Genomic DNA, 26,113 nt, shown 5'->3' on the forward strand with positions numbered 1-26,113 from the left:
CTAGCACAGTTGCCTACCAGATGGCAGCCACTAGAGATACAAAAAGGAGTTCGACAGCTCTTATCCTCAAAGAGTTCATGGCTATATCATGGGTATATAAAACAGTATGATATAGATGTTCATGGACGTTATAGGTACAAAGGCTTGGCACCTAGTTCTGCCTGGGACTTTCAAGGAAGACTTCCAAAAAGGAAGGGTATTTAAATTGAGCCATAGCAGATGAGTAGGAGCTGATCAGGACAACAAAGGTAGAAATCATTACAGGAAGAAGACAGAGCAGAACAAAAAATGACAAATATGTGAAGCCTCCACTAATGCAGTATAACTAGGCGCTGTTCTTAAAAGTGAATAGAGTAGCAAGAGATGAGATTGAAAAGAAGGCAAGTGCCAGATGAAGGATAAATTAGGACCACGGGAAATTATGAACTGTCCAGTGCTTACTAGGTGCCAGGCATTATTTGTTATACTTTATTTAGATTAATGTATTCAATCATATGCCCATTTTAAAGGTGAGTGCAGCAAGGAAACAGAAGAAAGAAGAGTTTAAGTAATTGTCAAATCCACACAGCTAATATAAAGCAGAGAGAGAATTCAAACGTGGGTAGTCTGGTTCCAGAATCCATGTACTTAACCTCACATTATAAGCAGAGAGATCTCGGAGTCCCACAGCCAAACAGAGGAGTAGAAAAAGACAATGGAGGCCACTAGGCTGCCAAACCAACCAGATATGCTTGTTTGAGGGTCTCCAATACAGTAGCCACCTTCTATATGAGACCATTTAAATTTAAATACATTAAAAATTCCATAAGATTTAAAATTCAGCTTCTTAGTCGCACTAGCCTCACTTCAAGTAATCAATAGCCACATGTAGCTAGTGGCTACCATTTTGGACAATGCAGACATAGAACATTTCCACCATCTAGAAAGTTCTTTTGGATAGTAGTGCTTTCTCTGGAGGAACTGGAAGGGAGTCTGAGTTTCCAAAGAGCAGGTGGAGGTGTAGCCAGAGAACTTTTGTTGTTGTGAGTGTTTATTCTGGCGTGGCCTAAGAAACATGGATAATATACACATAGTTCAACTGTTAGATCCAAGAGGCTGCTTTAAGCAAACCCAGTAGGGGAATATCAATATTTACAAAGCACATAGTTGAATAGGTTACCTTTAAAATTACTGAAAGTGCCTTCTGGAAGATGGAAGGTAACTCCCTCCCCTATTATTTGTCTATCCTGGAAGAAATCTAACAAAATCCTGGAGCTTCCAGCTCCCACTGATGAAATGGAAATCATATCTTCCCTAATTAGACTCTGGAATGATCAGAATTATGGAGATTTTTGTGAAGGTAATATATTGCTACACATTAGAAATCGTTTTGAAAAGACGAAAGCATTTCATCAGGGGAAATCTCTCCCTTGGTTGTGTGACCCTGGGCAAGCTACTTGGCTAAGCTTCAATTTTCTCAACTGAGAATAAGGATTGAAATAAGACATGGAGAGACAGATTTGAGTTTGCCCCCTGTCTCCTTGCTGGGCTGCCTCACAATAAACTTTCTTTTCTCAGGAAAAAGAAAAGACATGGATAAAGAGCCTGGTACATGCATTCTTGGAACCCTCCCCCAACATGTTTCTTGGGTTGGATGTTTGCAGCTATAATGTGAGAGCAGATCTCTGGCTTGTCTGTAAAGGAAAGTATGGAGGCTATGGCTTCTTGCCAACCACCAGTACAGGCTGGGCCACCTCTAGTAATTCTCCCCTCCGTGCAGGTATCATCTCCAAAAAGAATAGAATGATGAAACAACCTCCTCCTGAGGTAGTAGTGTGACTGATTCCCTGCCTGATGTCGAGCTTGAAATATCTTCTAGAGGAAACCATTATGCAGCTTTCACTTCCACCTATTTTTCATGTATAATGAAGAGTCAAACAATGCTAAGAGTCGCCTTTGTTTCTAAAATTGCTTTCCCTCTGGCTATGGACATCTGTCAACTTGTGATTAGAGTGCCATGCAATTTTCAGTTTCTCACCCCTGAATCTCCTATTTTGACCAAAATAATGTTTTCACCTACAATGGATGTCTACGGTACAACCTCAAAAATGTGGTTTGTAACTGCAGGTTCGTTTAACCAGTGTAATCAGATCGTTTAAACCATAATGTTGAGTTTGGATTCTGAATTATTTTTAAATATTTTCAAATTAATTGGATAAAATTACCCAAACTCCATCTCACTTGTGTCAGGTAGAAAGAGCTTGGCAGTAGATGTTCAATGTTAGGCAACGTGGCTCTGTAGATTGGGAAATGATCGTGTCAACCCACGAGCCTAACTCATTTTCAGTGGTAGTAGAAGCTATGACCCATCAAGTCCTGTTGTGGTGATTCCAGCTCCTCATCTACGAAATGAGCAATACGAAAACTCACGTCGTATTTTCCTGGCTAATATAGGATGAAAAGGGGGGGTGGTTGCAAAGTGTCACCATAGCACCATGCACACATCAAATCCCACTTGATGTGCTTCTCCTCTTGAAATGGGGAGAATGGTTGAAGCTTTCCTCCCAGCCCATCTCCTCTTTGCCTCTCTGCCAACCTCATAACCACACCTACTCTGTGGACCTTTCTCCCTTCCCAGCATTGTAGGGTCATGGACTACAGCAAGAAGGCTACCATACTTTTACTTCCCTTTGATGTTACATGACTTCTTTTCTCTTAAGATTTATTTTATTTATTTCTCCCCACCCCCTTGTCGTTTTTCACTTGCTGTGTCTGTTCATCTTCCTTGATTTTTAGGATGCCCTGGGAGCCAAACCCAGGACCTCTGATGTGGGAGGAAGGTGCCTAATTGCTTGAGTCACCTCCGCTCCCTGCTTTGTTGTGTCTCTCCTTATGTTTTTCCTCCCCACATCTCTTGTTGCATCATTTTGTTGCATCAGCTCGCTGCACCTTCCCATCATATCAGCTTGCTGTCTTCTTTGGGAGGCTCTGAGAACCTCTGCTCACTGCTTGGTTAGGTCTCTCATTATGTTTTTTCTTCTTGTGTCTTTTGTTGTGTCAGCTTGCCACACCTGGCTCTCTTCTTTAGGAGGCACCAGGATCTGAACCAGTGACCTCTCATGTGGTAGGCAGGAGCCCAGTCGCCTGAGCCACATCCACTTCCCTTCAATGACTTCTTGATGAAGAAGACGGTGTAACTAGCTCACAGGTAACTACTTGACCAGCCAGACTCCTTGATTCTCCTTGAAACAAGTCTTCTAGTCCCACAGTTTCCCCTGCCAGTGAAAAGTGGCCAGCGTTGCCTCTGTCTCCATAAGAGAATTGCCACCCAATAGTGCTGTCCACCATCAAAGTTGACAACTATGTGAAGATCATTTTATTCTTGTCTTTTTTTCAGTGAATGTTTCCAAAGCTCTACTCCAGCTGAACCCTGCTCTTGATCTTGCATCTCTAACAAAAGTCAAGTCTTTGTGTTCCCCAATTCATAGTCTGATGGGAGAAACAGGCTTTTGCTTATAATGCAGTGTGATGGGTGCTGAATAAAGGTATAAATGAAGACCTCCATCCACCCAGCGTGGGAGTGACCACTCTGCTCAGGGCAGCCAAGAAAGTCCTCACAAAGGAGCTTTCTGCCCTCGAGAGACTTGGAAAGCAGGATTTGATGCAGCCTCACCAAATCCCATGTGCTTTAAGATCTGAGACAAGGCACAGGCTTTTTCGGCACCAGTTCTTTTTTATTACTTAATCTTAAAACATTTTTATACCATGCAGTTCCCCTTGAATGAGTAACGACTGCAGGATTAGGTGCGTGGATTCAGAGAAAAGGTAACCAGCCATTACCGTAGAGGAAAGCCAGGCCTCCCCGTCTATTAACTCTTGGGGGCCAAGGTAATCAGGTTTGCAGAGAATTCTAGGCTCCCTCTTAGTTTCAAACTTAAGTTTAGAATTTCAACAGCTGAGACAAATCATCATCAGGAAAGGACAGTGGCTACTACATAATGGCTTTGATTTAAAGTGCATTAAGGAGGAAGTGGATGTGGCTCCAGCGGTTAAGCTCCCACCTTCCACATGGGAGTTCCCAGGTTTGGATCCCTGTGCCTCCTAAAGAAGACAGCGAGCTGGTATGATGGGCAGGTGTGGCAAGCTGACACAACAAGAGACACAAGAAGAAAAAACATAGTGAGGGACACCGCAAAGCAGGGAGGAGATGTAGCTCAGTGTTTGAGCACCTGCTTCCCATGTATAATCCCCGGTACCTCCTAAAAAAAAAAAAAGATTACACAGTGGAACCAGGTCTAGAAGCTAAGCTTTTGGCTCCCCTAGAGCATTCTGTTCTCCACAGTCTTCACTCTACTCTCAGAATCCTAATACGCCAGGGGGTCCTCCAGGAGTAATGGGAAACTCCTTCCCTTTTAGCCCACATCTTCTGCGTCTCCAACGGGTTGTCCCCAGATGCAGGGAAAGCTGCCCGGCTGAAAGCCACATTTGCGACTGCCATGAGGTACCACAGTCAACAGACCAGTCAACTCTGGCCCTCCAGTCCCCCTGGCAACCTCACCACAAACCTCTAGGGTTTCCTCCTTCAGATCGTCTGCAGGCCAGATGCCTTGGCCCCGCAAGTCTCTGCTTGACAAAGGAAGGAGGCTTCTAAAACCCAGCCAACGCCAACACGGTTGCTTCCATTTTGATCTGAGCTTCTGCTTACACCAAAAGTAAGAGAGTTGGGGTGGTGGAAGGGCAAGAGTCACTCCACCTGCAAGGGGAATGGAAGGGAGCTACGGCCTAGATGGCCCCACACAGCAGATAAAATAAAAGTAAACATATTTAGCTTTGGGAATGAACAGCTAGCAGGAAGGCAGGAAAGGGGATTGCAGCATATTAACTTTGCCAGTGCTGTTGGGGGCAGTTTGTTAAAATTAGTTTGTTCTCCCTGGGGACTCGCCAAATGAAGTGTTTTGAGTGGCCCTGTTCCAGGGAAACTTCAAGTTGCCATAGCTTAGCCACAAAACAGAGTTTCCACCACTCACCATGTCTGGGCAACGAAGAACTAAGTTGACGGCCTTCCTTCAAGCACTTTGAAGAAGGACATATCTCTGCAGGACCCTCAGAGCATTTTGAAATCCAAGGAAGCATATGCAGTTGGAATGGGATGGGACATCAGCCGAGTGATCTGAAAAACGAAGACCCAAATAAATTCCTCCTCTTGAAAGATAGACATCATTGGGATTAGAATTGGTGACTTCAGTGAAAGCATCCAGATGGTTATTTCCATTTCCTCTTGCAGCTCAGGCCCTGTCTTAAGCATCTTTACTTCCCTCTCTTCCTCGCCACGCTATCATCGCCCCTACTCCCAATGAAATTACTACGTCAGGATCAGGGGTGTTACCAGTAAGCAGTAAACTTGCTGGTTTCCGGATGTTTCTGTTAACTGTTTGGACAAGAGACACTGAAATATCATTTGTGAGATGGCACGTGGGATTTAGAATGCCATTTCCCCTTGTTCTCATCTGACCTAGCACGAAATTGGCTCTGCTAGCCTCCCTGTGTCAAAATATTTGACTTGGAGGAGCAGAAAGAGACCTACTATTTTAACTTTTTCCTCTTCACTAGAACACCCAAATTTAGGATGCTTTTGCCCCCTTTTTTTTTTAGGAGGTACCGGAGATTGAACCCGGGACCTGTGAAGCAGGCACTCAACTGCTGAGTTACACCTGCTTTGCTAGCTTCGCCCTTTTAATACTGAATATAATTTAACTTTTTATAACTTTTTGCCACGCTTCCAAGGAGTGGCTGAAATTCACCCAGTCAAACTAATCCAGTCTAAGTCTTAAAGAAACAATGCTCCCAATTCCTGCAAATAACCAGCTCCCATGGAAAGCACCTGCTGGGGACAAGACTAACTTCCTTCCTCTCCCCACTATGTCAGGGTAGAGAAGTGCAGCATGAGAGCAACTTGGAAATATAACTAATCCTATCAAATAGACATCGCAGGTCACTTCCTTAAACGTCTGAGCCTAGACATGCAGCCAAAGCACGAAATGTCATTTGTGCTGCCGTTCAGGTCCATGGTTTCTAAACGAGAGGTGTTATCTGGCATTTGGAATAGGGGGTCAAGTGGCAGAAAATCACAGGTTCTAATTCTGGCTCCAAAGAGGGATTTTAATCAGCGAATGTCCCAGTGAGCCCAGTTGGGAAGCGGGAGTTCGAAAAACCCATTGAGATTCTTATAAAGTTTCCAGGACTATTAGCCGAAGGGTTTCTCAATACTTCGTAAAGTTCAAGTGAGTTTAAAAATTACTTTTTGTTCATGTCAATTGGAACTTAACATAGTTAAAAAAAAAAAAAAACCAGTGGATACATAGATATGGACATAGCTGGGGGAAAGGAAATAGATATCAGAGAATCATAAAACTGGAAAGGACTTTTCAAATCTAGGTCGTCATGTACCCTTCAATCGTTTCTTACCATTGAATGTTTATCCACTTTTTAAAAAAATCCGATCAAAAGAAGATTCTACAACCTCCCTCAACAGGCCATTGACAGCCCTTTTTTGAGTTTAATTGGTGCCTTAATCCCATATAAATCCCTTATCCTACAACTTAGACTATTTTTTATATTGACCTCCGTTTCTTTTTTAAGACTGTCATTAATAACTTGAGTTCAATCATTCTTCCTGTCTCCGCTTTAAAACAGAACAACATTCTGGTGCATATGTTGCAATAAATTGTCAATGCTTTTTCATTCCAGTATCTTCCAGTACCCTACTCTTATTTCTTTTAAAAGTGTAATCTCTAGAATATGGGAATTAACAAATGCCAGATATGGGTCGGTGACTCTTTCCCTAAGAAACAAGAAAAATTAGAAAGAACATTCATTGCTTTTTCAAGGGTCATTAGCAAGAATACACAGTGATGACTGTCCCTCTCCCATCTTTCCCTGCCAGCAGTCGAAAAGGAATGCAAGTCAAATGGGTTTCTCCAAAATCAGAAGATTCACTTATTTCAGCAAATGAATATAAACCAGTGTTATTCTGGGAGGGAGGGGGGAATGCTAGCACCCTGCACTAACACATAACATCTTTTACAAATGATTGTTTGAGTTTCTCCAAATGACAAATGCCTGAAATCATGGAAGCATTTTCTAATGTCCTAGCCTTGTAATGCGGGACATTATATTCAAGAAAAACATATCGTGTATTTCTGGTATGCTAAGTCCTGTGGAGCAGTATATGTGTTCTTGCATCCAAAATACTGCATCTGACATTTCTAAAGACATTGAACTGCTATTTAGGAAAGTCTTTTCTTTTTTTTTTTAGATTTTTTTTTTTTTAATTCCCCTCCCCTCCCCCGGTTGTCTGTTTTCTGTGTCTATTTTCTGCGTCTTGTTTCTTTGTCCGCTTCTGTTGTCGTCAGCGGCACAGGAAGTGTGGGCGACGCCATTCCCCGGCAGGCTGCTCCCTCTTTCGCGCTGGGCGGCTCTCCTTACGGGTGCACTCCTTGCGCGTGCGGCGTACTGCGCATGGGCCAGCTCCACACGGGTCAAGGAGGCCCGGGGCTTGAACCGCGGACCTCCCATGTGGTAGACGGACGCCCTAACCACTGGGCCAAGTCCGTTTCCCAGGAAAGTCTTTTAACTTCCCTATAACCTTTTCTGTAAATCACAGATGGAGAAATTGCTAGCTGCATTTTACCTTGTTGGATACCAAGCAAAATACAAGCTCACAGAATACGTGGGCTGTGTCGAGTGGCCAGTAATCAGAATGAAAACAAAATGAAGTACCCATGCACTCAGATCATTTGTTTGGCTTCGTGCTATGGTTCAAAACTGTTAGTGACATTGATAAACATGAACTCCAGAATTACGAAACTTCTTTCGTAATCAAATATCCTTACATTTTTTATAAGGTCTTTCTCCTGCTCCCACCTCTGTAGTACTCTCAGATTTAGAGCTCACATTGATTAAGAGTTTTCTCTAGTTTCAGCACTAAGGTAGACTGGGAAGACAGTGGTAAATGAAAGCAGGTGCAATCCCTGCTCTCTGGGAAGTTGCAATCTACTGGGAGACCCAGGCATTAAACAAATAATTACACAAATTAATGAGGTCCCAAGGTAAATCGCTATGAGAACTTTTTTTTAAGATTTATTTTATTTATTTCTCCCCACCCTCTCGTTGTTTTTTGCTCTCTGTATGCTCGTTTTCCTTTTTTTTTTTAGAATGCGCTGGGAACCAAACCCCCCAACTTAAGCCACCTCTGCTTACTGTTTTGTTGTAGCTCTCATTATGTTTTCCTCATGTGTCTCTTGTTGTGTCAGCGTGCTGTCTTGCTCATCTTCTTTAGCAGGCACTGGAAATCGAACCCAGAACTCCCACATGATAGGCGGGAGCTCAATCACTTGAGTCACATCCACTTCCCTATGAGAATATTTTACTATAGAGGTAGGTGACCTGGTCTGGTAGGTCCAGAGAAGGCTCCCTAATGGTATGACATTCTGGCAGAAATCTCAGAAGGCAGGGTTAGCTAGAGTGAAAGTTGCATGTTCCAGGCAGATGGAAGATTGTATGTGAAATTTTGGAATTGGGGAGGGAGTAGATAACCAGGGCACATTTGAAAAAGGCCAGTGTGGCTGGAGCACAGAGCTAAAGGAAGAAGAGTGGGGGAGAAGAAAATGAGGCTACAAAGATAGGTAGGGGCCAGATTACGCAAGCGTCTGGGAGACCAAGCTAAGGATTTTGAACTTTCTGCTAATAGCGGCAGGAAGCGATTAGCTGGTTTCAATCAGAATGACATGCTCAGATTTGTGCTCTGAAAAGGGCACCCTAGGAACAGCATAGAGGAATGGAGAACAGGAGCCTCCCAAAGCTGTCTGAGCTTCACTGCATGGGCTTAGAGAAGGGAATGAGCACATCAGTGCAGAGCCAGCAAAAGGCAGAGTTTGGATTTGAACCCAAGACTCTCTGGTACCCAGACCTCTTAACCAAGTTAGTCTGCGTCTCATTCAACTTAATTTCCTTGGCTTTGGCCTGAAAGATTTCTTATCTAAATTTAAATGGGCATATGCAATGATTGAAAACAACTTCAAGAGAAGCGGGTGTGGCTCAAGCAATTGGGCTCCTGCCTATCACATGGGAATCCGTAGTTTGGTTCCCGGTGCTTCCTAAAGAAGACAGAGAGCTGGCACGATGGGCAGGCACAGCAAACTGACACAAGAAGAAAAACTTAATGAGAGACATAACAAAGCAGGGAGCAGAGGTTCCTGGTGCCTCCTAAAGAAGATGAGCAAGACAGCGAGATGATGCAACAGGCAGGCACGGCCAGCCAATGCAATAAGAAGATGCAACTAGAAACATAAGAAGAAAAAACATAATGAGAAACAGAACAAAGCAGGGAATGGAGACGGCTCAAGCCATTAGGCAGCTCCCTCGCACATCAGAAGTTCCCAGTTCAGTTCCAGTGCCTCCAAAAGAAACAAGGAAGATGAACAGACACAGCAAGTGCAAACAATGAAGGGGTGGGGAGAGATAAACAAACAAAATAAATCTTCAAAAAAAAACAACTTCAAAAAAATCCAGTATGCTATCTGCCAATTAATAGGTGCAGCATTCCATAGACACCAGTAAACTATGCCACATATATGTGTATTTATGTATGTGTATGTATCTGTTGTATTGTTCATTTCAGTGCTTTCATTATGGTAAGTTTCAAACATAAACAAAAGAGGAGAGAATAGTAAAGTTAACTTCCCCATGTACCTAGCATTCAGCTTCAACCATTTTCAGCTGCTGGCCCATCTTGTTTCATCACCCCTATGCCCCATCAAGGGTTATTTTGAAACAAATCCCAGACATCATATTGTTTCATCCATAAATATTTCAGAATTTTTCTCTGAAAGATAAGGACTCTTGTTTACCTTGACAGGATAACATCACATGCAAAACAATTTAACAAGAACACTTTAATATCATTAAAATATCCAGTGTTTCAATTTCTCCAAATGTTTCATAAATTCATTTAACTGTTTGAAATAAGAACAAGGTCCATACATTGCAATTGATAGCTATGTCTAAGTTTCCTCGAATCTGTAGGTTTCCCCTCTATATCTTTCCTTTTTACTTTGCAATTTATTTGACCTGCTGAGTTCCCCGGATTTGGCTGAGTTCCGGATAGTATCCTTCAGTGTGTTTCTCAGTGCCCTCTGTTCCTGTAAACTGGTAATTAGATTGAAACATCTGATCAGGATCAAGTTGAATTTTTTTAAACATACTCCATAGATGGTGTTGTTGGCATATAGATTCAATGTACCCTTAATTCAGCAATGTAAAATAGACATTGAGTCACGTCTGGATGAATGGATAAACACACATTTATTGCACCTCTATTTGGAAATTTTACATGGATTATCCTGTTTACAGCTTGGTGATTGCTCATTGTTTTGAGGCTCACAAATTCACAAAATTAAAAATATAATCGCTACCATTCTCCATTAAAAGGAACGAGGGGGAGTGGAGGTGGCTCAAGCCATTGGGCGCCTCCCTCCCACATGGGAGGTGCCAGATTCGGTTCCAGGTGCCCCCTAAAATGAAGATGAGCAGAGACAGAAAGCAGACATCAAGCACAAACAACGGGGGGCGGGGGGGGGGAATAAATTTAAAAAAAAAAAAAGGCACCAGGGCTTACTGGGGGGAAAAAGGTTGATTTCAGAACTGAGCTAGATGAAGCACGTAATGAGCCGTCAACATCATATTGCGCCTGAAAGTAAGGCAGTAATCAAAGAACAAGAAGAACATGTCAAAAACAAACAAAAAACAAATTGAGCTTTTCACGAAGATGGTACTGGCGGCTAAGAAGGAAGCCCCTGGCTCTCGCAAAACCAAAACCAAAGCAAAGGCTTTGAAAGCCAAAGGCAGAACTGAAAGGCGTCCACAGCAGCTCCCACCCCCCCAAAAAAGAAGATCTGCACATCACCTTCTGGTGGCCCAAGGCATGGCTTCTCAGAAGATTGTCCGTCTACCTTGGGAAGTGACCCTAGAAGAAACAAACTCAGCCACTGTGCCATCATCAAGGTCCCCCTGACCACTGAGTCAGCCGTGCAGCAGATCAAAGACAACACACTTGTGTTCACTGTGGGTGCCAAGGCCAACCAGCACCAGATCGGCAGGCTGTGAAGAAGCGCCATGACATTGACGTGGCCAAGGTCGAACCCTGATCAGGCCTGAGGGAGAGAAGAAGGCATGTGTTGACTAGCTCCTGACTATGCTGCTTTGGATGTTGGCAACAAAACTGAGATCATCTAAACTGCATCCAGCTGGCTAATTTGAAATCCAAGTTTTTTTTTTTACCTCCCCCCAAAAATTGAGCATCAAAAAATGAGAGTAATGACTAGTAATGCAGTGAATAAAAAAGAATCCAGGGGAGCGGATGTGGCTCAAGTGGTCGAGTGCCTGCTTCTCACTTGGGAGGTCCCTGGCTCAGATTCCTGGTGCCTCTTAAAACAAAACAAAACAAAAAAACAAACCACAAACAAAAAACCCAACTCAGGGGGGGAGCCAATGTGGATCAGTGGTTGAGTACCAGCTTCCCACATACAAGGCCCTGGGTTCAATCCTTGGCCCCAGTACCTAAAAAAACAAAAAAAATCCAGGAGTCTAACCTGGTGAATGAATGAATGAGATACAAAGAAAGAAAGAAAGGAATGTTCTACCTAACTGCAGAAAGCTAACTAATAAATGTAGAAAGAATGATGGAATTTCAAAGTTGTCATTGGTCGATCATAATAATAATGGGAAATCTTTGTCCTATTCTTGCAATTTTTTTGGAAGTCTGAAATTATGTCCAAAGGAAAGGTTAAAAAAAGAAGAAAACTCTTAAGGCAAAGTATCTGTGCCTCATCTTTTCCAGTGGTGTGTTTTGAGTGGTCTCATCAAGGTGCTAGGGAAGCCAGAGCATGGGCTATGGACTTCCGTGGGAGGAAGAGTGGCAGTGGTCTCTCCCCACCACCGCCACCAACTGGGAAGTAAACACAGGTTCTTTCTTCCTTCACTTGTCATTGGCCACACTCGGGGCATTTCTCAGAACTTGAAAAACATTTCTCAGAACTTAAACCCAAGCACCAGGCCTTACTCCTGCTAAAAGGATCTGCTACTGTTTCATTTCATTGTTTTATGTTCTTAAGTGCTTTTCTGTTTTCTTCATTCTTGCTCATGGCCTACTTGGAAAACAAAAGTAGTACAGGATTGGAGAACATAACCAAAGGTTGATCATAGCAGGGGCATTGTTTGGTATGGAATAAAGCTGGTATGTAAATGTCCTTGCTTTGATACATCTGCTTTTAACTAGCGCATATTAGAGTCCTTGAGTTCTCCACTGGAAATGGCGTAAACCCTGGAAGCTAAGGGACCATCCATGCTCAAATTAAAATGTTAGCTTTGAAAGAGGCTGAGGACACCTCATCCAACAGAGGTGGAGATTCCAAAGCTGCAAGTTTTAAGTACCAGGGATTGAACCCAGGACCTTGTACATGGGAAGCAAGCATTCAACCACTGAACTACACCCAATCCCCAATGAGAGTTGGTTTTTTTCATGTGTTTTATTTTGTTTTTAGGTTTTTTTCATGTGTTTTATTTTGTTTTTAGGAGGAACCAAGACCTCACACATGGGAAGCAGACGTTCAACCTTCGTTGCAACCACGTGGGAGCAAGTCCGCTCCCCATGACTTGCTTCTTAAGCAAGGTCCTTGCTTCCTCTAGGTGAAGTTATTCATTGAGTTTACAAGAAGGTTGGGGAAGACGAACGTGAGATGATCCTTAACTCCTTGGAGATTCTTTCATGGAACGGGGCTTCACAAGAGTCCCAGCACGTTACATTTTCTTGAAAACAGGTGAGCTGAGCCATCTAATTTATAATCTGCATCAGGTCACTTTTGAAAGTGAAAGGGAGGATCATTGTTACTCCCGGCTAACAAGTGTAAACTGGACTTTCCTGGGCAAATCAATACGTAAATAAGGCCACCAACTCTTTCATCAGACCACATAGAGAAGTACATTGGCGACTTCCTCAGGTATGCAGGAATATGCCGCCATGCCCTTTAGGGTAAGCAAGAGGGGCTGGTTGAAGATGGAGGAGGGTTTAGAGGCCGAAGGTCCCCTAACTCACACCTTGACCACCCCGCTGCCTTGTCCTCATGGATGAAATCGCTTTACTATATGGCTTTGTCTTTAAGCTTTCTTCCAAAAGAACCACCTGAGTTGGTCGGAGGGATCAGGATAGAGGTGGGTTGCAGCTCAGAACTACAAATGCCTGCTTATCTCTCTTGTGTGGTGTTCAAACCCCATCTGATGCTGAGTTTTATCGGCAATAACTTCTGCATGATGCCTCCATTGTTTACATGTATCACGATGCATACGTGAACAGTACATATATATATATATATATATATATATATATTTTTTTTTTTTTTTAGGAGGTACCATGTATTGAACCCAGGACATCATACATGGGAGGCAGGTGTTCAGCCACTGAGCTTCACCCACTCCTGTAAACTGTATAACTTGAACCGCCCCTGTCTCCTCTCCCTGGGAAGATCCCAGAATTTCTGATGGTACAATAAGAACCAGTGGAATAAATTCATCAGAGGAACTGGGAAAAAGGGAAAGGCAATTCGTAAACTGCCTCCCTTTCCTTAATTAGGCCTAGAATGTTCTATCCCCGTCTGTTCCCGTCCTACCCCAGAAATAAGGCACAATCTTCCCAACATAGCTTTATGGAGCTGACAGTTCTGAACCGATCCCTTGGAACTCCCAAATCACACCCAGTGACAGGGTCCATGAAACCCTCAAATCTTGTTGGCAATGAGAAGCTGAGAGTGTGACAGTGATTAATGATTAAACTGGGTCTGGAGCCAGGCGGCCTGAATTTGGATGTCAACTCTGCCACTTACTAACTCTCAAACGTAATGTCTCAATATCCTCAACCGCAAAATGGGAACCATGATAATAATACCTACCTCCCAGGAGTGCCACCAGGATTAAGGAGAGAATACCTGAAAAATACTTAACCTGGCACCTGGCACAGAGTAAACATGCAATAAATGAGTGCGTTTACATGGGGCTGTGTAAGAGGGAATCCAGTGGTAGAAGATGGAGTATGGTTAACAGACAAATAGGAGAACGTTCTCTCGCAAACTAGAGCAAACATATAATACAAATACAGGGTGTTAATAACTGGGTGGGAGAAAAATACACCAAATATAAGATATGGGCTATAGTTAGTAATATGTTGACAATGTTCTTTCATAGTTTTGTAACAAATGCTTCACAACGATGCAAGGTATTGGTGGTGGGGTGATTTATAGAGCCCTGTGTGATGATATGCATGTTTGTTTTGTAAGTTCACAACTTTTACTACACACTTATTGTTCACGTGTGTGCATGGATAAGTGATATACTTCAGTAAAATTTTATTTTTAAAAGAAGAGCTTTTATTATTTTCTGTTCTGCCATGACTGTGCTTGAATTAGAAAGTAACTAACACGTTTGAATGAACTAGAAATAAACTCACATATAAATGTGTGAATGAGTATTATTCTAAGACCAAAAAAAAAAAAAAATCCTTTGACCCAGCCATATAAAAGCACCACATGGGGATTTGATCCCAAATGAAGCTTTGTTCCGGTACTTAAAAAAAAATTTACATAAGGCTCAAAAGGAAAGTGGCCCACTCTCTGAAATTTTTCAGCACCAATAAAACATGACAGTGAGAAGAAACATGTGCCTGTTGATATTCTCTAGAAGTCAACTAGAGTTGTTTCATGGAATCAATCAACTGACAATGACTGTGCCTGAACTCATTAAATTATCTTAATGGAAGCATTGGAGGGACTCTTCGAGGGGGGAGGGGAGATGAAGAAAGTCGCTTCTGATCAATCCAATGAAGCCAGTCAAAGACTTAAAAAAAAAAAAAAGGTATGGTCATTCCTATTTTCAAGGGGTCTTGTTATAATAAGAATGTGAATGTCTGTCTGCTTAGAAGAAATGGTGAGTAAATATACCTTCCGGTTGTCATTCATAATATTTATTTTGGAAAAATATTTTAAAAAGGAATTTCTTCATTAACAAAACAGTAAAAAACTCAAATAACATTTGCACAATATTCCATAAATACATTTATATACAAAAAAATATAGTCACATAGACCCGAAGTGCCTTTGTACATATTTACCAAAAATTTAAATTATAAAAAAATGAACATCACAAAATACTCAAGCTTTACAGATATCATGAAAATATTTTTACAAATCCAAAAAATAACACACATTTTTTTTTCCACCTAGAAAAAACACATTTTAGTATCAAAAAGGACAATAAAGGCAGTGTCTGTGTTTCTAATTCAAGAAAAGACTGGCTCATAAGAATCCAAAATATACACTTCAGGCAGTGCATGCTTCTTATGTAGTAATTAAGTCCATTCATTTAAATATATATATTTTTAAAAAGCAACTGTCCATAGTGCAATGGAAAAAGTCATAAAAAGGCAGTGCAATAGGTATCCTTGAATACCAACCCAAGCCTGGCGTCGAGCTTGTTTCGCAGTCACTTTTGCTAACTTCAGGAAGAGAACCAGCTCAGGCTGAATTTAGTTTCTCAGCAGCAGTCTATGAAGGGGTTTCCCTCTCCTCTTTCAGCAGCATTCGTTGGGGCATATATCCTTGGAATTTTATTTATTTTAAGAGAAACGGGAATTTTTGCCATATCACTTCCATTTTACACCTAGAGAGGCCCACAGAACAGAAGACGAGTTACAGGTGCCCCGTGACTCCCTTCTCTAACTTCTCCACGCCCCCTCCCAAGCTTTTCTCCCCAATGCAAAGCTTCCAAGAGAGAAGACAGGAGCCAACCTGCACCTGCCAGTGAGCTCACCAACCTCAGTTGCTATGATGCATTCGTCCTTCTCCTCTGATATGACATACACCGACTGGTACTTGGTGTCTTTTGAAGTGGAATACACTGAATCTGGCCTTTTTCTTTCCGATGCTTCTCCACTAAAAGAAAACAAAAGAGAGCAAGAGTGAACATGTGAAATTGAGAGACCGTGACTCGGAGGAAGTGACCATGGCTCGGAGGAAGGCCTGCAGACGTGGCCTGGCTAATGTGGCAGGGAAATGACTGTGGCTTGGGGAAAGGCCTGAAGATATGGCCTGGCTGACATGGCCTGGCTAATGTGGCCGGCAGACGTGGCCTTGCCGGCGTGGCCTGGCCAACATGGCCGGCAGACGTGGCCTGGCGTGGCCTGGCCTGGCTAACGTGGCCTGGCCGCCGAGGCGCTTGGCCTCCACGGCCCCGTCCCAGCCCCACTGCCCCCGGTGGCACGTACCCCCTGAGTGTCGAGGAGCCCTTCTCCTCCACCGCCGAGCCGTGGGGCTCGTACTTGGCCTCGCACTTGCTGTGCTCGTCCCGGGCAGGGTCTTCGTTCTTGAGGTCCTGCACTAAGTTATAGTCCACCGCCGGGTAGCGGGCCTTGAAGCCGTTCTTGTCGGCGCCGTGGTCTCCATGGAAGTCCGCCTTCTTGTTGGTGTTCTTGACCTGCGTGGCCCCGATGACGCTGACCGAGATGTCCTTCTCCCGCTGGCAGTTGGCCAGGTTGTTCATGGTCTCCGCCTCGCCCCGGCATGCGTCCGCCGGCGGCCGCCGCTTCTGCAGCTTCAGCCGCATACAAACCACCACGGCGGCGCAGCCCAGCAGCAGCACGAGGACCAGCACGGTGCCGGCGCAGACGGCGATCCAGGGGAACTGGCCGGCCTGGCCTTCCAGGTACTTCTCGGTAATATCCACCACCACGGGGCCCGGGGGCGGCTCGGGGAGCAGGAACTGGCAGTTGGGGCCCCCGTAGCCCCGGGCACACTCGCAGACGTAGCGGTGGTTCCTCTCGTGGCAGGTGGCCCCGTTGTGGCAAGGCCCGTGCTCGCACTTGCTGACGGGCGAGCTGCAGTTTTTGCCCGTGTATCCGGGGGGACAGGTGCACGAGTAGTCGTCAACGCCGTCCTGGCAGGTGCCCCCGTTCACACACGGGAAGGAGGCGCAGTCGTCCACGTTGTCATCGCAGTGTCGCCCCGAGAAGCCAGCCTGGCACTGGCACAGGTAGGAGTTGCCGAGGTCAACGCACTGCGCACCTGGAACACATCAGAGCCGAGCGGTCACTCACTTCTCCAAGTATCTACTCAGCAGACAAACATTTCTGAAGCAGTGACTATGTGCCTGGCACTGTCAGACGTCAGAAATGCAAAGACAAGAGAAAGGCAGCCTTGGCCTAAGGGAGGTCCTGGTTTAAGGCCACATATCCTAGTACCACATGCAGGAGCCCGCTGGGAAGAGGCCCAGTCTGGCTCTGCAAATTTAAAATAATAATAAGAGGCCATATCTATAGATGCATAAGTAGGAAGATGGATGGATGGATGGATGGATGGACAGACGGATGGATTGAGAGATGGTTAGGTGGATGGATGGATAGATGGTTTGATAGATGGACAGATGAGTTGATAGGTGGATAGATATATAGATAGATGAATTGATGGATGGATAGGTACAGATGATACAGATAAAACAGAGGTAGATAGAGATATAGATAGATGGACAAATGGTTAGATAGATTGATAGATGGTTGGATGGATGGATGGATAGATGGATGGACGGTAGTCGTATGGGTTGACAGACAGAGGGACTGATAGATGATGGATGAGTGGACAGATGGAATGAGACGGCAAGTGTGGCAAAATGTTAAAATTGGTGCGTCTGGGTATCTGGGAGGAGTGGGGGTTACGTGGGAGTTCTCCTTATGAGTTTTGTGTTATTTTTGCAGCTATCCTGTAATTCTGAAATTGTTTCAAAATAAAACAGTTAAAGGAAAAAAAGAGGGCAATACCTAAGGAGCACTGATGTTTTGACAGACACTGAGCAAAATGCTCTACCTGCATCGCTGCATTTCATCTTGATGACAACCCTAAAAAGGAGCACCTACCACAAAACCCAGTTGACGGAGGAGGATACCGTCCCTGCGCAGTTACACGGGGAGGGCAAAGAAGAGCAGGGATTGAAAAAAGCAAAAAAGAGGGTTTTTCACTCCAGAGCCAAGGCTCTTAAACCTCTAAGCTATTCTGCCTCTAAAAATAAAGCATCTAATACCTCTATTGGTTCAGTGAATGGAAACAAATAAGAGAAATAACTTGACCCCACAGGACCTGCCCGTGATCTTCTATAGAGCACACGGGAAACAAAGTTCAGATGATTTTACTGTCATTGACAGGTCCCCTTTGGTTATTTTGAGTAACAGATGAGCAAAGCTGTCCACCCTGCGTGTTCGCTCTTGGCTCTGCTCAGGCAGTAGCAGGAGGCTCCCCATGCACAGTGCAAACCTCCCCCCTTCGTTCTCACCAACACACCAGACTGCTATGTTTGGGAGACAGAGCACCGGAGAGCCGGGCCCCCCTCCAAAAGCTGAGCGGTTCTGTTGCCCTTTAAGCAGGACCTACTGAACTACGGAGCAGGCGAAAGCATCAGGGACCTGGGGTGGGTGCGACCTTGAGCAGGTCATCTCCCTCTTCCCTCTCTACCTTAGGTTTTCTCTATATCATACAAGGATAGAAGCTCCTGCCTTTCCTTCTGGTTCCCTGGGCATTTGTAGGCTCAAGGATTAAGTCTCCATGGAGAGTTCTTGACTATTCCAATTTTTTAAAAAAGTCTCCGCGAAGTTGAAGGCAGCGTAAGAAGTGATGACGCTTGGTTTGAAAGAAGGCGTGCGCGCTCTCTAAAGCATCCTTGCATCGACACCACCTCGTCACCAAGTCGCCAAGCCATCTCTTACCGTTAGAACAGGGTGAAGAACTGCAGTAGTCAATTTTCTTTTCACAGTTAAAGCCAGAGTAACCCAGGGGGCAATGACAGGTGTATCCTCCGTCAGGGTTGTCTGAGCACCGTCCCCCATTGAAACAAGGGCCATCGGCACAAGTCATGGCGCTCAGCTCACAGTTTTTGCCATAGAAGCCAGGCGGGCAGGTACAGGAATAGCTGTTTTCCAGGTCCTATATTACATTTAAAAAAAAAAAAAAAATTTTTTTTTTAACTTCCTAAAGTTTGCTCCAAGACACACGCACCCTCTGTTTCCCACCAGGGCTCCCCAGCTTCTGAGCCAGACCCTACCGGGCCTTCTACTTACCGTGCAGCTTCCTCCGTTCTTACACGGGTTGGCGTCGCACTCGTTGATCTCCGTCTCACAGGTGGCGCCCGTGTACCCGGGGCGGCAGGAGCAAGTGTAGCTGCCCTGGCCCGTGTTGGTGCAAGTGGCTCCGTTCTGGCAGGGCTTGTGGTGTGTGCAGTAGTTCAGATCTATGGGGTGGGGGGAGGGGGAGATGCCAGGTCACGTACAGGAGGACTTTCTTTCCCCAGGGCTCCAAAATCAAGGGCAGTGCTGGGTTGCCCCTCGAAAGAGAACGGGCGGCTTTTTGGAACGGAGAGCTCACCCTGGTTGCAGAACAGGCCCCCCCAGCCTTCCTGGCAATTACACTGCCAAGGCTGCTGGCAGGTGCCGTGGAGGCAACCTGGGTACCGGATGCACTCATCACAGTAGCGACCTTGCCAGCCGACTCTGCACCTGAAAAATAAAAGGCAGGAAAGTGTCAGCTCAACGTGAACGGGCTTTCGATGGCCATCTCCTAGCAGGAACCAGCACATCACTGGTTCTCAAACGCAGCAGAAAGTTGGAAACCCCGTGGAACTTTTCAAAACGACCCATACCCGGGATCCACCTCCAGAGTATTCCGATTTAATTGGCAGGAGGGGCAGCCTGGGTGCCAGCGTTTTTTAAAAGTTCTCTAGGTGATTTTTTTTTTTTTTAGGCGGTACCAGGGATTGAAACCAGGAACTTGTACATGGGAAGCAGGCGCTCAACCACTGAGCTCCGTCTGCTTCCCGCAGGTCATTTTAATATGTTGCCAAGTTTCCGAACCATTGAACTAAACTCTCTCATTTTCTGTGCCAACTGTCCTGTGATCCACTCTCTGTAAATTCCTATAACCAGTAAGGAGCTTAGATAAATAACAAATCCATGATGTTATCCATCTCCACGTATTAATTAGAAATGCCAGAATAACGCTTCCCTCACTGGGGTGTTTCAAGCAATCACCTAGGAATGCTTTACAAATACACCAGGGGCAAAAAAGGAAAACAAGAAAAGAAAGACAGAGAGAGAAAAAAAACAAGAGCAAACTTTCGCAAACTTACTTGCATTCCCCCGGCTTGTCACAAATTCCATGCTGCTCATCACATCCTGGCAAGCAGATTGCTGCAAGGGAAAAAAAAAATACCAGGTTGAAGTCTCCCATCCCAAGTGCTTCCACGACCGACCCGCATAATGGTGGCTTCTGCTGTTTCACGGATGGGGACAGAACTTGCCCGGCTCAATCAGCGAATCCCAGCTGAGTTAATCTCCCCGGCCTGGTGGAGTATTGATCACTCTTGCCTAGTAACTGCGTGCTTCGCTTAGCCCGAGGGATGAGCATTCTGCTTAATACAGTTGCACATGGACAAAAGAGGGCTCCAGAGCCCCCACCCCCACCCCCACCCCTTTTCTTCTGAGAGAGGGTCAGAAGTCCTTTCCCCCTCCTCTTCGGCCCCCACTTCCCAATTCTATGCACAAAGCTCCACCTCTTAATATCCCAGAAAGTGTATGTGTAGATAAGAGTGGACAGCTGGTATGCAGGGTGCCAGGGCAGAACAGCTGCTCTATTGTGTGTTCTCTCCCAGCAGCTGCCCCAGTGCAACAATACCGGCCGCCCCCCTTACCCCCCCCCCACGCACACACGCCCCCCCCCACACCCCCCTTACACACATCCCTGGCGTGTACACACATACACACACATCCTCTCCGCCAATGAGAGCCGGGGTGCTTCCCCACAGCCTATCCCGGGACAGAGCTAATCTGTGGCACGCGCTGGGTGGGGGGTGGGGAGCGCCTTCAGTATTTGAATAAGGAGGGAAAAAAAAAAAGTTGAAGTTTATGGCTACCCCGGGCAGGAGAAGAAGAAGAACAAGAAAAGCAAGGGTGGGAGGCAGCGGACAAGGCAAGAGGCACCCAGGAGGGGTCAGGGAGGGGAGCGGCTGTGTGTGTGTGTGTGTGCGTGTGCGTGTGCGTGTGCGTGTGCGTGTGTGCGCGCGGCTCTCCTCTGCCTGGCTAGGAACCTTCTGAAGCAAGCAGCCCCGCAAGTTTCCCCCTACAACAAAGCCACCTCGGCCCAGTGCAGAGCTTCAAAGGAGCTGCCCGGAGGCTCTTAATCAGATCTTCTCCAGGCTGATGGCCTTGGCCAGTTAAATGGCGAGGGGGCAGGGGGCACTGGCTAAACATAAAGACCCACCTCCTCACCCCCAGGCACAAATCAAAACGGAGAAACCGCACCTCTGGGGGGCAGGGGGCGGGGGGACCAGAGGTTCACCTACTACTGGGCAGGAGATTGGAAGCTCTAGGTAGGACCCGGCCAGCACCTGGCTAGAGGTGTAACCCGTTCCCTACTGGGGACAGAGGTGCCCTGGGAGGGAGCTGAGGGCAGGCTTCCTGGGGGGCGAGGTTGGGGGGGAGCCGAACGGGAACCAGAAGCCAGTCCTGTCCCCACCAGCACCCCACCCGACCCTCAGGCTCTGGCAACTGGGTGGCCTCGGCAGCCTTCCCACCCTGCAGGCCCAGAGGGGTGGCAAACCTGCCTGTGACATTTCAGGACCTAAGGGCCTGGCAGGGAAAGCCTCGTTTCACTATCATAGAGCAAGTGGGTACACGGCACCCCACGCGGGGCAGGTGTTTATATCGCGTGCTTCTGCTGGGTGCTTGCACCCTGCCCTCCAGGCGCACCTCTACAGCGGCTGTACTGGGAGACATGAGTCAAACCACCCACAATGTGCATGTATGGAGAGAACGCGGATAAATGTCCTGGGTGGGTAAGCGCCTCGATCCCTGGCCACTGGGTCTCTGTGTTTGCATAAATGAGAGGAATAGCCCCAGACAGCCCCTTTCGAGGCACACACAACGAGCAGTGTGTGGATATCACATGGAATGTTTGGAAATACCCTGTGGAGGGGCCACAAGCACACCAACTCCAGAGAGAAAAAAGAAGCCCTTCCACGTGAGATGTCACAGCCAAGAGAATTTTGTTTTAAAACATCCCCACCCCTTCTTTTAAAACACACCCTCTCTTTCTCTCTTCCTCCCTCTACACACCCTGGGAGTAGTTCAGGCTTATTTCCTGCCCCCGCCTGAGTGTCTCAAATCCTCCCTGATGCAAAAAAGCCCTTTCCCATAGCGGATCAACACTGTCCTGGAAGTCAGGCAATCCTAGTTCCAGCCCCAAACCCGGCCACTTGCAAGATCTTCGCGGAGCACTGCTGGTTCCCCTGGCCTCGGTTTCCCCCCACCTCTAGGGAGAGGGCCCAGGACATCTCTAAGGTCCCCTCTTGGGCTACAATCCCATGAGCTTAGCCGCTTACAAGACACGGCTCCGCTCCCGGCCCACAGTGCGGGTGTCAGCGGAAGGCCGGCCGAGAGGGAGGCGGCCTGCGTCCTGGGGCGGGACTCACGTTCTGTGCAGTACTGGCCCTTCCAGCCGGGGTTGCAGGCCTTCTCCCCTCTCTCCCCACAGGTGAAGTGGCCGAACGCGTCGTCTCGGGGGCGACAGAAGACGGAGCAGCCTTCTCCGTAGTAGTGTTCATCGCACACGAAGCGGTAGGAGTACTTGAGGTCGGTGCGCCCGCTGCTGTGCAGATCCTGGGACCACTCCTCGCCCACCGTCAGGTGCCTCTGGGTGGCCAGGCGGCTGATGAGCCTTTCTGGGTTTTCTATGGGCGAGAAGGTGCTATCAGTTGGGAGCCGGGCGGAGAACACAGACGCCGAGGGACAGCCGGAAAAACGGAAGGGAAGGATCGCGAATGCTGGGGGGGGGGGGGGGAAGAACGGACGGAGGCCCCCCTCTAGGCTGAACTTTCTTGGCAAAAAAGTGCAGAATGGAAGATGGAGGGGTGTGCGGCGGGGAGAGCCGGGGTGGGGGGAGGTCAGAAGGTCAGATGCACCCAGTGGGAAAATGGTTGGCCAAGTTTGGGAGTCGTGACCAGTGGGGAAGGGGGTTGCAAAAGTTTGGGGCGTTCTGGCCGCTTTGTTTGTTTACCTGTGGTTAGGTCATCCGGAGAATCTGTGTGGAGAGCCTCAATGATCAGAGAGAAGGTGCCCTGAAGAAAGGCGAGGGAGCAAAGCAGAAATATGAAGTTAAAAGAGAAAGAAATCCAAGTCACGGGAGACAAGCCATTCGGCCGAAGAGGCGGGCAGGGGGCAGCTGGGCGTGTGTGCTGCGCCCAGGGGAGGCTGGCTCTCTGTCTTTGGCCTGTTTTCACTTTCCTTAAGGAAATGGAAGAACTTTTTCAAGGGTGGTTTCCTGGCATGTTTTTTCAGCCTGTTCGTACAGGATATTGTTTGAAAAAGAGGAAAAAAAAAAAAAGATGGCAAGAGCAGGAGGGGGATGGGCCGGGCGCACAGGGCTGCAGGGCAGTTGTCATCAGTCTTCGGGGTATAAAACCACAGCGCAGGGGAGGGGGAGGGCGGCCGAGAGGAGCCTCTGGGGCTGTCACGCTGTGCGGGTAATTATACAACCAGCCCTGTCGCAGGAGCGGGGCGGGGGGCGGGAGGGAGGCGAGGTAAAACTTTCCCACGCGCAGGAGCTCATTGATTTGGGAGCTGGCTCCAGAAGACCGGATACGGAAATGTCTCGGGCTTGCAAAGGAGTCAGGTCCACAGCCGGCCCCCGCCCTCCCTCGCCCCATTCCGGGTCATCCCCCTCGGTCGCCTTCAAACCGATCGTGCCAGGTGTCGAGAGCCGGGTGCCCCGGAGACGCCCGGCTCGGCAGGCGGCGGCGCCCCCTGGTCCATCACCCGCCCCCCCCCCCCCGCCCCACCCCGCGCCCCGGAATGGCAACGAGTCGTCCCCTGGCCGGCCCCCATCCCCTCCCCACACACCCCCCGGGGCCCGGCCCGAGCCGCGGGCGGCGCAGGGGGACTCACCGGCCAGGTGAAGCCGAAGGGGAAGCGGATGGGGTTGCTGAAGGCCGCGTCGCCGCTGCCCGCGCCGTCGGGCAGGACGAAGGAGTTGACACCCAGCACGGGCGTGACGGTGCTGCCGTAGGTGCACGGCGGCTCGGGGGACACGCTGGCCTGGTAGTGCTTGAGGCACACGCGGAAGAAAGTCTTGCAGTCGCACTGCAGCAGCCCCGCGCCCGCGCCCCCGCGGCAGCAGTTGCGGTTCCCCAGCAGCCCCTTCTTGTTGACAAACTCCTGCAGCTTCAGCTCGAACACCCCGGAGCCCCAGACCTGCGGAGAGGAGGCGGGGCGGGGGGTGGCCCTGAGGACGCGGGCTGGGCCCTCGGGGCCCCGGGAGAGCGGAGCGCCACGCGCCACAGCGCCCCCCCCTCCCCGCCCCCCCGCCTCCCCGGGGAGCCCCGGCGGCCGAGCGTGCCCGCCCGCGGGGCCCGCGCCCGGGGCCCCCGCCTTTGCTTTGCGATCAACAGTTGGCATTGCTCGCCCGGCTCCCCGCCGCCCTGCCGTCGGCCGGCTCCCCGGGGTGCCCTACCTGCCACAGCAGGGCCCAGAGGACCGTCAGGGCCAGCAGGCACGGGCGGCCCATGGTGCAGCCGCCGGACGGGCTCGCCTTTCGGGTTCCTGCGCCCGCACTCTCCCCCCTTTATGTTTTCCTCTTCTCAAAACCGTAGGGACTGCAAGGAGGAGAAAAGTGATTCGAGCAGCCCGGACAGGAACAAGAAGAAGCTTCTGACCGGCGCTGGGAATAATTCGGATTTCTTTTTCTGTTTTTCTTTCAAGAGTCAGTTGCTGCGTCTGGCTGTCGCGCGCGTCTGGCTGCTGCTGTCGCTTTAGATACGCCCTTTCGGTCACTGACAGCAGCGCGGGTGGATGGAAAAGAAAAAAGGGCTGCTTTTAAGAGGTTAATAGGCGGAGCGGCAACTTTCGGTTTTCCCCCTTTTCCTTCCAATCCAATGAGTAGGTGAGGGTCGCCTCTCCTGGGTTTTGTCTTCAGCTTCTTCACCCGGAGGGGGGATAAAAAAGGAGAGGGAGAGAGAAAGCGCCCAGATCTGGAGCTTAATTCCCAAGAGAATCGCACAGGCTTCCTCCCCAGGCAGATTAAAAGGCAGCGATCTGGAAATCCCTCTGGGCGAGGTGATAATCCCCGGTGGCTTCGGGAGGGCGAGCGGAGAGGGCCTGTCGGCTGTGGGTTGCAGTCGCGGGTGGGCGGGCGAGTGGACGCGACGCGCTCGCCCCTGCAGCTCGCGAGCCGGAGATGTCACACTGCGGCGGCGGCGGGTTTTTGCAGAGAGCCCTCGAGCCTCGTCCCTCCCGGGCCACCGCCAAGATCCGCGCGTTCCGAAGGAATCCAGCCCACCGCGTCCAAATGTGAAAAAAAGACCCCACGGCCAAAGCGGAGAGTGGGTGGGTGTCGTGGAGAGGAAGGCGCTGCGCCCGCGGGCTGCCCCCGGCCCTTCTCGTGGCGGATCTTGGCTCTAGGCTCGGGCTGAGCCTCTCTCCGAGTGGGAAGCGCCGCGGATCTGACTCTCGCCCGGCGCCTGCTGCCCTTATATTCCGCCGGCCGCCTGCATGGTTAATGAGATGCAAATGAACAGCCCCCCAATCTGGCGAGAGCTGTCACAAAGGAGCCACTTTTCCAAACCCTCCTCTCAATGGATCGCCAAATGGTCAGTGAGCTGTAAAATGTGCAATCCTCCTCCCCTGCGCCCCCACCCTGGCCCTCCACCTCTCCCCACCTCCACTCCCCCCCTCCCCGCCTCCCTCTCCGCGCAGCACAAAACGCAACTCATTTACATTCCTGCAAAATTTTCACTGCAAGAATCCCCTGGCTGCTCCGGGGAGCCGGTAACACCGCCCCCTGTGCCCCCCCCCGCCCCCCCCCCTTGCCCTCTCCGCGCTCCCTCCCCCAGCAACAAACACGCGGAAGCCTGCGGGGCAGTGCGGGGCGGGGGGAGCCACGCGCGACTCCTCCTTTCCAGCCGCGAAAACCGCGTCCAACTTCTGCGAACCGGGCATTGCCTCTGG

The 26,113-nt window shown here is 48.4% G+C and overlaps 1 protein-coding gene across 5 annotated transcripts in view; it reads right to left on the minus strand.

Annotated features, from left to right (window-relative positions):
- Window positions 1–15,030: 15,030 nt before the first annotated feature.
- DLL1 (delta like canonical Notch ligand 1) overlaps window positions 15,031–26,113 on the minus strand; it is a 38,315-nt gene continuing 27,232 nt past the window's right edge. For 3 of the 5 annotated variants that reach the window (XM_058289634.1, XM_058289636.1, XM_058289635.1), the window contains 11 exons: window positions 24,621–25,653; window positions 24,056–24,361; window positions 23,169–23,229; window positions 22,585–22,842; window positions 20,245–20,305; window positions 19,485–19,615; window positions 19,181–19,350; window positions 18,830–19,046; window positions 16,346–17,141; window positions 15,896–16,013; window positions 15,031–15,741 (listed from right to left, as the gene is read on the minus strand). In XM_058289634.1, coding sequence (XP_058145617.1) covers window positions 15,736–15,741; window positions 15,896–16,013; window positions 16,346–17,141; window positions 18,830–19,046; window positions 19,181–19,350; window positions 19,485–19,615; window positions 20,245–20,305; window positions 22,585–22,842; window positions 23,169–23,229; window positions 24,056–24,361; window positions 24,621–24,674 — 2,178 coding nt within the window. In that variant the 5' untranslated portion in view covers window positions 24,675–25,653 and the 3' untranslated portion in view covers window positions 15,031–15,735. Of the gene's footprint in view, window positions 15,742–15,891; window positions 16,014–16,345; window positions 17,142–18,829; window positions 19,047–19,180; window positions 19,351–19,484; window positions 19,616–20,244; window positions 20,306–22,584; window positions 22,843–23,168; window positions 23,230–24,055; window positions 24,362–24,620; window positions 25,654–26,113 lie in introns of those variants that run through there. The other 2 variants (XM_058289637.1, XM_058289631.2) reach the window with 2 other exon arrangements.

The sequence above is a fragment of the Dasypus novemcinctus genome, chromosome 28, assembly GCF_030445035.2.
Source record: "Dasypus novemcinctus isolate mDasNov1 chromosome 28, mDasNov1.1.hap2, whole genome shotgun sequence".
NCBI classification, from domain to species: Eukaryota; Metazoa; Chordata; class Mammalia; order Cingulata; family Dasypodidae; genus Dasypus; species Dasypus novemcinctus.